The 12,555-nt window shown below is 40.1% G+C and overlaps 1 protein-coding gene across 2 annotated transcripts in view; it reads left to right on the plus strand.

Annotated features, from left to right (window-relative positions):
- Positions 1-12,555, plus strand: part of TBK1 (TANK binding kinase 1) — a 49,249-nt gene that overhangs the window by 19,857 nt on the left and 16,837 nt on the right. For both annotated transcript variants that reach the window (XM_026648776.2, XM_026648777.2), the window contains exons 8-12: positions 2,697-2,876; positions 5,976-6,172; positions 6,823-6,881; positions 8,879-8,970; positions 9,547-9,648. In XM_026648776.2, coding sequence (XP_026504561.1) covers positions 2,697-2,876; positions 5,976-6,172; positions 6,823-6,881; positions 8,879-8,970; positions 9,547-9,648 — 630 coding nt within the window. The remainder of the gene's footprint in view (positions 1-2,696; positions 2,877-5,975; positions 6,173-6,822; positions 6,882-8,878; positions 8,971-9,546; positions 9,649-12,555) is intronic.

Here is a 12,555-nt window from a genome sequence, read left to right on the forward strand (position 1 = left end):
GTGAACCACTGATAACTACTCTCTGGGAACGATTTTCCAACCGGTTATGCACCTACCTTATACTAGCTCCATCTAGGTTGGATTTCCCCATTTTGTTTATGAGAAGGTCATGCGAGACAGTATCAAAAGCCTTACTAAAGTCAAGATATACCACATCTACCGCTTTCCTCCTATCCACAAGGCTTGTTACCCTGTCAGAGAAAGCTGTCAGGTTGGTTTGACACGATTTGTTCTTGACAAATCCATGCTGACTGTTATTTATCACCTTATTATCTTCTAGGTGTTTGCAAATTGATTGATTAATTATTTGCTCCATTATCTTTCCGGGTACAGAAGTTAAGCTGACTGGTCTGTAATTCCCCGGGTTGTCCTTATTCCCCTTTTTATGGATTGAGCACTATATTTGCCCTTTTCCAGTCTTCTGGAATGTCTCCTGTCTTCCATGACTTTTCAAAGGTAATTGCTAATGGCTCAGATATCTCCTCAGTCAGCTCCTTGAGTATTCTAGGATGCATTTCATCAGGCCCTGGTGATTTGAAGACATCTAACTTGTCTAAGTAATTTTTGACTGGTTCTTTCCCTATTTTAGACTTTGATACTACCTACCTCATTTTCACTGGCATTCACTATGTTAGACATCCAATCGCCACCAACCTTCTTGGTGAAAACCGAAACAAAGAAGTCATTAAACACCTCTGCCATTTCCACATTTTCTGTTGTTGTCTTTCCCCCCTCATTGAGTAATGGGCCTACTCTGTCATTGGTCTTCCTCTTGCTTCTAATGTATTTGTAGAATGTTTTCTTGTTTCCTTTTATGTCCCTAGCTAGTTTGATCTCGTTTTGTGCTTTGGCTTTTCTAATTTTGTCCCTACATACTTGTGTAATTTGTTTATATTCATCCTTTGTAATTTGACCGAGTTTCCACTTTTTGTAGCCCACGAAAGCTTATGCTCAAATAAATTTGTTAGTCTCTAAGGTGCCACAAGTACTTCTGTTCTTTTTGTTGATACAGACTAACACGGCTGCTACTCTGAAACCTGTCACTTTTTGTAGGACTCTTTTTTGAGTTTTAGATCATTGAAAATCTCCTGGTTAAGCCAGGGTGGTCTTTTGCCATACTTCCTATCTTTCCTATGCAATGGGATACTTTGCTCTTTGGCCTTAATAATGTCTCTCTGAAAAACTGCCAACTGTCTTCAATTGTTTTTTCCCTTAGACTTGCTTCCCATGGAATTTTACCTACCAACTCCCTGAGTTTGCTAAAGTCTGCCTTCTTGAAATCCATTGTCTTTATTGTGCTGTTCTCCCTCCTACCATTCCATAGAATCACGAACTCTACCATTTCATGATCACTTTCACCCAAGTTACCTTCCACTTTCAAATTCTCAACCAGTTCTTCCCTATTTGTCAAAATCAAATCTAGAACAGCCTCCCCTCAGTAGCTTTCTCCACCTTCCAAAATAAAAAATTATCTTCAATACATTCCAAGAACTTGTTGGATAATCTGTGCCCTGCTGTGTTATTTTTCCAACAGATGTCTGGGTAGTTGAAGTCTCCCATCACCACCAAGTCCTGTGCTTTGGATGATTTTGTTAGTTGTTTAAAAAAAACCTCATCCACCTCTTCTTCCTGGTTTCGTGGTCTGTAGTAGACTCCTATCACCCTTGTTTTTTTACTCTTTTTATCCTTACCCAGACCAACCTAAACTACCCTTGCTGCAATTTAAGCCCATTTTTTCTTGTCCTATCCTCAGAGGTTAAGGAGAATATTTTTTCTCCCTCCTCCTTGTAACAACCTTTTATGTATTTGAAAACTGTTATCATGTCCCCCTTCTGTCTTCTCTTCTCCAGACTAAACAAACCCATTTTTTTCAATCGTCCCTCATAGGGTAATGTTTTCTAGACCTTTAATCATTTTTGTTGCTCTTCACTGGACTTTCTCCAATTTAGAATCATAGAAAATTAGAGCTGGAAGAGACCTCAGGAGGTCATCTAGTCCAATCCCCTGCTCAAAGTAAGAGCAACCCCAACTAAATCGTATCACAGTTTGTCCACATCTTTCCTGAAATGTGGCCTCCACAACTGGACACAATACTCCAGTTGAAGCCTAATCAGCACGAAGTAGAGCAAAAGAATTACTACTTGTGTCTTGCTTACAACACTCCTGCTAATACGTCCCAAAATAATGTTTGCTTTTTTTGCAATAGTGCTACACTGCTGACTCATTTAGATTGTAATCCACTCTGACCCCCAGATCCCTTTCGGCAGTACTCCTTCCGAGGCAGTCATTTGCATTTTGTATGTGTGTAACTGATTGTTCCTTCCTAAGTGGAGTACTTTGCATTTGTCCTTATTGAATTTCATCCTGTTTACTTAAGACCATTTCTTTGAGTGCTTCTTGCCCCTATCCCTGCCTTCATGATGAAATTAGGATTCAATATTTGCCAAATTACAAAGGTAAAATATTTGGTACTCAAATTTCGAAAAAGTGATTATGGTATGTACTGTCCCTATTCAGGAAAAACACTGGGCAATGTTGTTGAACAGAAACTGTCAAACAGTAAAGGAATGGAAGTTTGTAGAATTTCTCAAAGCACAAAAATGTCCTACTTGTGATCTGTCCAATAGGGAGATCTTATATAATGTCAGAATGAGAAACATTCCAACTTGTGGTGTCTCTTTTTTGTGTATCCACAGGGGCCTGCAAGTACTGCTCACGCCTGTTCTTGCAAACATTCTTGAAGCAGATCAGGAAAAATGCTGGGGATTTGACCAGTTTTTTGCAGAGACCAATGACATGCTCCACCGAAGAATAATTCATGTCTTTTCACTACAGCAAATGACCTTACACAAAGTTTATATTCACAGCTATAATACGTAAGCATTCTTTCCATATTTTCACTACTTCTGTCTTATCCAGGCAAATAATGCTGTGACTTCAGATCACATCAGTATGACAGATTCAGTAGCCATTCCTTGACAGTTATCTGGTTGGGGGCAAGATAAATGTATGATGATGTGGTGTGCTGCAAGCTTGTACGGCCCTCCTATGTCAAGCACTGTGTGTGTGTGTGTGTGTGTGTGTGTGTGTGTGTGTGTGTGTGTGTAGGTGTACGTTATCTTTTTGTTCTGGCCTCTTATTGGTTTGTCCCTTTCTTTTTCTCTGTGATTCACCCTTTGGCAACAGAGCCCAAGTACTATGTTCTCAAAGAAATTGTGACAGGGCAAGGTCCCGCTCCTGTCTTCTGCTGTGTCTACACAGACTACTTGGAGACTTTCAATTGTTATTCACCACCATGTAGTTTATTTACATTGCTTTCCCCACCACCTTTAGAGATCTATACACCACATTTACAGCATCATATTACACATACATCACCCCTCTACTCAGTACTGGGTTTACCATGGCGCCAGGCCCAGGCTCCAAAGGGGCCCCGGCCCAACCCACTGTGCTTGGGCTGCAGTAAGGCCCCGCCAGCTCTTCTCCGCCCACCGCTCTCTCCTGCGGGGGCAGAAGGTTGGTCCTGCTGGCTCCTGGGGCTTCTGCTGCAGGGTAGGCTCCGGCCGCACCCACCAGCACCCAAGCTCCCCCCTCCCCCACCTCTTCCCGTGAGCGTGCCGCGTTCCCACCTCTCCCCCTTCCCCTCCCAGCGCTTCCCCTGCCACCGAACAGCTGTTTGCTGGCGCTCTGGAAGGGAGGGGGAGGAGCGGAGCTGCAGCGTGCTCGGGGGAGGAGGTGAAGAAGAGGTAGGGGCGGGGCCTTGGGGAAGGGGGTGGAATTGGGGCAGGGTGGAGCAAAGGCGGGGCCCCTGCACTCCCCTACACATACACCCCCCCAACCCCCTGCCGTGAGCCGCTCAGGACATGGGGCTGGGAGCACCCCCACGACCCCAGCCCACACCTCCACACACCGTGCCCTGACTCCTGCACCCCCCACACTCCATGCCCTGTGTAATGATGCGGTTCTGGCGGGACCCAACTGAGAGTGCCAATTCAGGACAAATCTCTTAAAACAGGGCAGTTACAGCCCTAGGCTGGGGTTTTTCCACCTCTAAGGCAAACCAAACCAGCCAGACAAAGAGGACTTTGGTCTCACCCCACTGGCTAACCACAAGTCACACAAGCAATTCCCTTAGACACTCCAGTTTCCCAGTATCACCACCAGTGCCACTCGCTATGGGGACAAATGGTTATGAAAACCAATACCCCATTAAAAGAAAAAAGGTTCTCCTGATCCCAAAGGATCAAGCCCCAGACCCAGGTCAATATACAAATCAGATCTTACCCACAAATCACGCTGTTGCCAATCCTTTAGAATCTAAAATCTAAAGGTTTATTCATAAAAGGAAAAAAGATATAGATGAGAGCTAGAATTGGTTAAATGGAATCAATTACATACAGTAATGGCAAAGTTCTTGGTTCAGGCTTGTAGCAGTGATGAAATAAACTGCAGGTTCAAAATCAAGTCTCTGGAGTACATCCCCAGCTGGGATGGGTCCTCAGTCCTTTGTTCAGAGCTTCAGTTTGTAGCAAAGTCCCTCCAGAGGTAAGAAACAGGATTGAAGACAAGATGGAGGAGAGGCATCAGCCTTTTATAGTCTTTTCCAGATGTAAGAACACCTCTTTGTCCTTACTGTGGAAAATTACAGCAAAATGGAGTTTGGAGTCACATGGGCCAGTCCCTGCATACTTTGCTGACTTGCAAGGGGTATTTGCCTTCTCTCAATGGGTCAATTGTATAGCTGATGGTCCTTAATGGGCCATCAAGCAGGCTAGGCAGAGCTCACACCAACTTGTCTGGGATGTCTCCCAGGAGCATAGCATAAGTTTGAAATACAGACCGTATAGAGCCAATATTCATAACTTCAACTACAAAATTGATACACACATATAGACAGCATAATCATAACCAGCAAACCATAACCTTGTCTTAGACACTTCATTTGACCCCCTTTATACAAGATTTGGTGCCACTACAGGACTTTGGTTGCAACCATGTTCTGTATGGTCCTAGATTATATCAATAACGTCACACCCTGACTCCTGCACTCCCCCATATCCCCACCCCCACCCTGAGCACCAAACAGGAGCTCCTGCACCCCCCCCCCCACATTCCCACCTGCATCCCTTACACCAAACAGGAGCTGCCCCAGGTAAGCGCTCCACGCCCCAACCTCCTGCCCCAACCCTGAGCCCCCTCCCTTACCCTAACTCCTGGCCAGACCCTGCACCCCAACCCCCAGCCTGCTCCTGCACCCTAACTCCCTCCCAGACCCTGCACCCCCAGCCCTGAGCCCCCTCCCGCATCCTAAGTCCTAGCCAGACCCCACACCCCAACGTTTTTTACATTTTTTTAATAAAGTGCTCTTATCCAAAGTGCTTTACAATAGTTAGCTAACAGTACAAACAGTATTTGGAAAGATCATTAAGTGGTCCGCCAAGATCCCCAGCATTTAAGGTGCTGAGTTTGATATATAAAAGCCCTAAATGTTCTGTGACTTTACTTCTTGAGACACTGCCTCTCTCCATGTGCCATACTGCCACACTTGTGATCAGTAGAGATGACTCCCTGTCAATTTAAGAGAGGGGCTGAAAGTAGAGTGTTCTCTGTGAGAGGATCCAAGCTCTGGGTTAGGCTTCCCTCACTGGGTCCAAAGTCACCCTATTCTGTTGCCCTTCAAAACATATCTATTTATGCAGGCTGTTGCAGAGATGGGCCTTTGAGAGAAATCCGATGTGTGGAGGGGAGTTTGGTGTTCTGCAGGCAATTTAATTTTATTTTTGTAATTTATGCAGGACTTCCCAGTGCCTTAGCTAGGCTGCGCACTGTTTATTATTTGTATAAATCTAATAATTTATATAGGAACAAAACCAATATAAAAGGTATATTTAAAAAAAATTATGAATTGTTTGCATCCTGTTGCATTTTGGTGAATTTGATCTGGTTGTTTCCTAAGTGTAATGTTTTTCTTACAGAGCTGCCATATTTCATGAATTGGTCTACAAACAGACAAAAATAACTTCTCAGAACCAAGAACTGATATATGAAGGCCGCCGTTTAGTACTAGAGCCTGGAAGACTGGCACAACATTTTCCCAAAACCACTGAAGAAAATCCTATAATTATAGTAAGCAGAGAGGCTGTGAACATCGTAGGATTAATCTATGAAGAAAGTATGTTAAAGTCTTTTCTGCCTGTTCTTAAATAAACAAGATTAGGCTGCTTATAAATGTTCTTTGAAAATAGGTTTGATTACTGAATATTTCTGGCCTCTGATAAATATATTAAAAACTTGGATCAAGAGTTTGTCCATATTTAGGCACCGAAACAGGCCGGATTTTTATAAGTGTGGAGTGTCCATCACTTCCCATTGACATCAAAAGATGCTGTTGGGTGCTCAGTACTCAAAAAAATCAGGCCACTTATTTTGATGCTTAAATATGGATTTAAAATTTAATTTTAGATAATTTTTTTAAAAGTCCTGGTCCCTGAGCATTAATATAGGTAGGATTTAGTAATGTGCATAGAATTCTAAAATCCTTTTGTGAACCACAATATTTAAATAAGTTGAAAGGAATTTTATAAAATAGCACTCTTAGCTAATCTTATTCTAATTTCCAGTAATATCTGGAAATTCAAGTGTTCTTGAACTCTGATTAGTCTTTCTAGTCTGTTAACAGAAGCAGTTCGTATTAAATTTGATGTTTCACTGAACACACAAAAGAAATGTTTGTAAACCAAAATGTATATTGTGTATTCACTAATGTATTACAGATTTATTACATATGAAATATAAAATAAAAGTCCATCTCTTATGTTTCAGTTTCACTTCCTAAAGTACATCAGCGGTATGACTTGGACAGTGATGCCAGTATGGCTAAAGTGAGTATTTATTTAACTAGAACTAGAATTAAATTGCTATCTCAAATAAACTAAAGCTACCTAATGTTGAATTGATATATAATACCAGCCATCTTGTTGGTCTTTTTTAATGGGTTTTGCTTTTATATATATGTGTTTGTGTGTGTGTGTGTGTTTGTGTGAGAGAGAGAGAGAGAGAGGATATCAAATGGCATATAGATATATATATTCACTCTTTCTCTCAATTAGTACCTTAGGTTTAGATTAAACTATCAGTTTTAAGTGGCAAATTATTGTAAAATGCTTTGAAGGCAAAAAGCATTCTATAAGTGCTGTGCATTATTATTCCTCATCTGCATTTTCCTGGTTTGTGATTTTCCTGGGGGAAAGTCAGTGCTGAAGAAATTAAGGACCAAATCCCCAATTCATTGCTCAAGCAAAACTTACATTGAAATCAATGGGAGTTTTTCCTGAGAAAGGGCTGAATTAAGATATATTATACTACAGTGGGTTTCAACCTTTTTTCATTTGTCAATTCCTAAATATTTCAAATGGAGTTGCGGACCCTTTTGAAAATCATAAACCATCTGCGGACCCCCAAAGGTCTTCAGACCACAGGTTGAAAACCACTGTTTATAGTAGGTTTATATGTCTAATGGATTTATACAAGTTGAGTTCATTTACAGTGAAAGAAAATGTTTTCCTAACCCCCCCCCTTCAGAAGAAACATTTGCCATAATATACAATACTGTACAGTGCATAGTTAAAGGTAGATGAATATTTATTTAAAGGGTAAAAAATCAATTAACTGGTGGTCTTTCATGGTCTGTTATCCTAGACAAAATAAAAATATTTGAAAGTCAAGGTTATTGCAGAAAATCATCTAGCCTTATAAAAAAAAAGATTTTTTTTAAAATACCCTACAGGTTAGACAACTTTCTGATAAATAAGTTTTTAATCTGAAAAGTTCTGATTTTTATTTAAAAAATAAGTATTAAAAGCAAAAATTAACTTAATAAATATTTGTGCATAAAATTTCATATTGAGTTATGTGCATAGGAGACCTTCTAAGGTTAGAAGAGGAGCAGATCTGAGACTGTCTTTCCCTGTGATGCTAAGCAGGAGAGAAATAAGAAGTTCCTTTCCCAAACTCTGCAGCAGAGTCTTAGGGAGTCTGCAAAAGAATGAAATCTCTGATGTTTCTTTTCTACAGGGTTTCTGAATCTCCCCTGCCTGACAGAACTCCATAGGAGAAAAGTAGTAGAGAGTCCACTTTCAGGCCTTATTGTGTAGCTGTAGTGTCAATCTACTGTTGACTTCACTGAGTCACTTATATGGTAGCTGCAAAATTTGTGCCCCTGTGAAGAACTCTGTTCATGTGCATCTCCCAAAGTGTGCAAAAGTGATAAGTATTTCTCCCTATAGGCCTCCTAAAGTCTTTCAAAGTACTCATCATAGTCCAAGGCATAAGTAGTAAGCTATGAGTAATAATATCAATAACTTTTATTTTAATTAAAAGTTAAACTAGCTTCTGCTTGAGATTTTGTTTAGACGTACATCTACCTAGAATTCCAAGTGTTAAAACAAAGTTTATAAGCAGAATTGGGTGGATGCCAAAAAATGGGACCGCAGCCTACAATTTTGAAAATGTATTATTTTTAAAAAAATTCTTTACATTCCTATACACTACTGAACACATTTACTTGTAACTTTCCAGAAATTTAAATCTGAACATCAAGAGTATGTGGTATAACTTTGATTATGACAGACTTATTTTCATGCCATGCCTAACAAAGACCATGAAATTTCAGTGTAATGGAAAACTCATCTTTGCTTTAACTATTCCCCCCGTACACACTAATTTATGAGCAAAGTTACCCCATTTTTTTGTTACCATCTTCATGTTCTAATTTCTTCTAATATTAATCAATGTTGCTTTCTTGTGATCCATTGACTTGAAACAAACTACAGTGTTGTGAGCACTGAATTAGTACTGATATTGTTTATTTCTCTGTCAGGCAGTAACAGGTGTTGTATGCTATGCCTGTAGAGTTGCCAATGCTTTGCTGCTTTACCAGGAATTAATGCGAAAAGGAATACGATGGTTAATGTAAGTGATTGATTGATTGAATTTTGCTGGGCATGGTTTCTTTACCAAGACTTGTTCTGGTCGTTCACACATTGCATAATTTTGTGGGCTTCCAATGACTTCTGAAGCTTTCTTCCTTCCCCTCGACCATGAGTATGAGTAGACTTTCACAGTCTCTCAAATGTTTCCTCCTCCCTCATCAGGGGAAACTCTGAAGACCCACTTTCTGAACACTAGATCCTAGGTATCCATGTTATTTAATTTAATCTGCTCCTACAGAAGTTTGGATAATTTTAATTTACGTATAGTGTCGGAACATATGATCTAGCAAGGACAAATAATTAATGAATTTCAAAATTTTAAATAATGATTTTGGTAGTTCATGTTGTTAATAGGATTGTGAAAGATCTCTCTAGCTACTAAACTATTACTGAAGTAATGTCTGCCAGAACATTGGAATAAAATTTTATATGACAATAGTATGTAAAATCTTAGCGATATTACTCTTCATTACCAGCAATGATTACTGTAGGCAAAGATATGTGAAAAGAAGGAAGTGAAAACTTTTTTTTGATAGACTGGTGCTATTCTTTCCAGTGAAATAATCAAGGAAGACTACAATGAAACAGTGCACAAAAAGACAGAGGTTATCATCAAGCTGGATTTCTGCAACAGGAACATTGAGATAGCTGGGAAAATGTGAGTAGAAACACTGTCTTGTTCTTTGGAAGTAAATACATTGCACTGCCAGTGGAAACTGGCTGACTTCGTAGTTTTTTCTTCTTAGTGACAGCTGTATTTAAAGATAACTTTATTTACCATGTGTCTGCACACAAAAAAGGTTATTACTTTTTAATTACAATTGTTTCACCAATGGCAGTAGCCTAGCACCAAGTGAGGTCAGGAGTGGTCTTGGACCTCACTGAATGCTGCTCCTTAATTTAGTGGAAAGGAGAGTAACTATTGAGTAGTGTGTATTACTCTTCTCTCCTTCCCCCCTCCCTGCCTGAGTTCTCTTGATGGCTTAGGGAGCTACAGTAAAGGGTAGGACAAATAATCTAGGAGTTCAGTCATATGGTTGTGGCTAAAGCAGTAAGCTTGCCCTGCATATGATTTTAAAGATGAATAAAAGTGTAATGAAAGCAGGTTGTTAAAGACCTGGGCTCCCTGCTGCAGAGAGTGGATTTTAACATTGTAATACATGATTGCCTTTAATATTTCTATAAATATGACACAAACAAAAAACTACATTAAAAGAACATTATTAAGGTTGCAAAGTCAAGCATTCACAATTTAGGAAATGCCAGAGTTAAGATTGCCTGTGCATGCACACTTTACCATGACACCATCTTTCTCTTCCTGCAATCTCCTGTCTCGTTCACTACACACCCTTCAAAGTCTGCTGCAGAAGAAGCTGGGATACTACAGGCAATAGTCTTCTTCACTATACAACCCTGATTCATCCCTAGAACAGGTTCGTCCTGTACACTGAAGGAGGCAGGGTCCTATGAAAATTATAGTATATGTTAATAATTTGTATAGTCGATTGTCTGACCACACTTTGGTTTGTTATTTCGTTATGAAATATACTCAAGAGACCAAATAACCAATTCAGTTGGGTTTATTAATATAGTACAGAAAAAGGGTTCTGCACAATACCAATCTCCTGAGAGCAGTCCTGTGCAGCAGTATTACGTTCACCTTACGCAGAAGGTGTGCTCCTTGAAATTGGGTCCCTAAAGCCATCTTTTTATACCCTACCTCTTTACCAGTAAAAGGTATATGCATCACCTGAAACTGGATTCAGTTAATCAGCTTTTTACCTTGTTTATTTCTGGTACTGTGGTGTACCCCTTTATCTATTGTTCTGAACCCATACATTCCAGGTCATGATGCACCCATAGCATTGTTCTGAGCACATGCATTCCAGGTACTAAGGGGCGTGAAGACACCTCCTAGGCTTGTACCAGGATAAATAGATTTGTGAGGGTAACTCTCTTACTGTTGCTATGAGGAAACAATTATATGATTTTCCTACCTACTTAAGCCAAAGCTTTCTTCTGCTAATGGAAAGTGTTATGGGATACAAAGTGTTATGGGATAAGTGAACAGGATTATAACAAATGCACAGGCTAATTTGGGCTACATATCTGCTATATTAATGCTTAATATGTATACTTATTACCTCATATATATGTTTGCTATAAGTCAACAATATGTGATCATGCAATTAAAACCTGTATGTATCATAATGTATACACACACAGAGTCAAATTAAGGTTGCCCAGGCAGCCTTAATTCTGGCATTGCCTAATTTTTGAGTGCTTGTCTTTGCAACTTTAAAAATATTATTTTAATGTACTGATTTTTGCATGATTTCCTTAATTTAAAAAAAATCAAACTGAAAAACAGAAAATTGCATCTTGTAGTATCACATTGACACCTTTAGATTCACCACACAGACCTCCGCTGCTTGAGTTAAAGGAGTGAGGGCTGAATGCTCAAAGAAGTTAGATACCTGGAAAAATCACTCTGATTCTCAAAGCCTTAGCATAAGTTCCTTTACAATGAATGGTAAGAAATAGGTGTCTTAGACTAGAGCCCTGCGCAGGACTATTTTTTTTTAATCCCACTCTTATCCCACCCTGCAATACCCATTCCCACCCGCTCCTGCATTGTTTCTTGCAATTTTATCCCGCTCCCACCAGCAATATATAAACAGAATTCAAACACAATTTTTACCACTAAAAGAATAAAACAAATGTTGCTTAAACCATATAAAAATACTTAAACTCTTGTGATAATAGACATCAAATCTCTTTCTAGACCCCACTTAAATTTAAGTATTAAAACCTTTATTTTTAAAAAAGAGAAAAACTTGCTTTACATTGCTGAAATTCTATTTATGACAAACTGATGAGAGATTTAGTATTTTCCCACAATTACCACAGTCTGTCACCCCCACCCCCAAATCCGATCCTGCCCACAACAAACTACATTTTACCCGCTCCTGCTATTATGGCAGCGGATCTTGCAGGACCCGTGGGATCCCAGTCCCGCTGCAGGGATCTACCTTAGACTGCAATTAGCAAAAGCCACCACACTAGACATGGTGGCACCTAAGATAGGCAGTGGGAGATGCTGATGAGAGGGGTATGTGCTAAACCCTACTCCTCTCATGGAGATAGATGCCTGTTTGCGATTCGGAAGTCGGGTACTCTCTTTAGAGTTAGATGCCTTACGCTGTTTTAGCAAGGAGCTGTTTCCAGTGGTGGTGCCCACCTTCTAAATTTTAGACCAATAGTTAGAGCACTCACCTGGGATGTGGGAGACCCAGGTTCAATTGCCCCCTCTCTACCAGGTGGGGAGGAAGACTTGATCAGGGATTTCCCACCTCTCAGGTGAGAGCTCTAACCATTGGGTGATGGGATAGTCTCATGTGGAGTGCCCTCATTCTCTCCTGTTGAAGTTGTTGTACTCTGGATAAATAATTAGTTATTGGAGCAGGGGAACTGGATCCTGGGTCTCCCATGCATTGGGTGAGTGTGTTCACCACCACGCTAGACAGTCATTCTAATTTTTCTATGTGCATTTTCTGTCACTTGC

This window comes from Terrapene carolina, unplaced genomic scaffold (assembly GCF_002925995.2).
Source record: "Terrapene carolina triunguis isolate 2854851 unplaced genomic scaffold, T_m_triunguis-2.0 Scaffold68, whole genome shotgun sequence".
NCBI classification, from domain to species: Eukaryota; Metazoa; Chordata; order Testudines; family Emydidae; genus Terrapene; species Terrapene triunguis.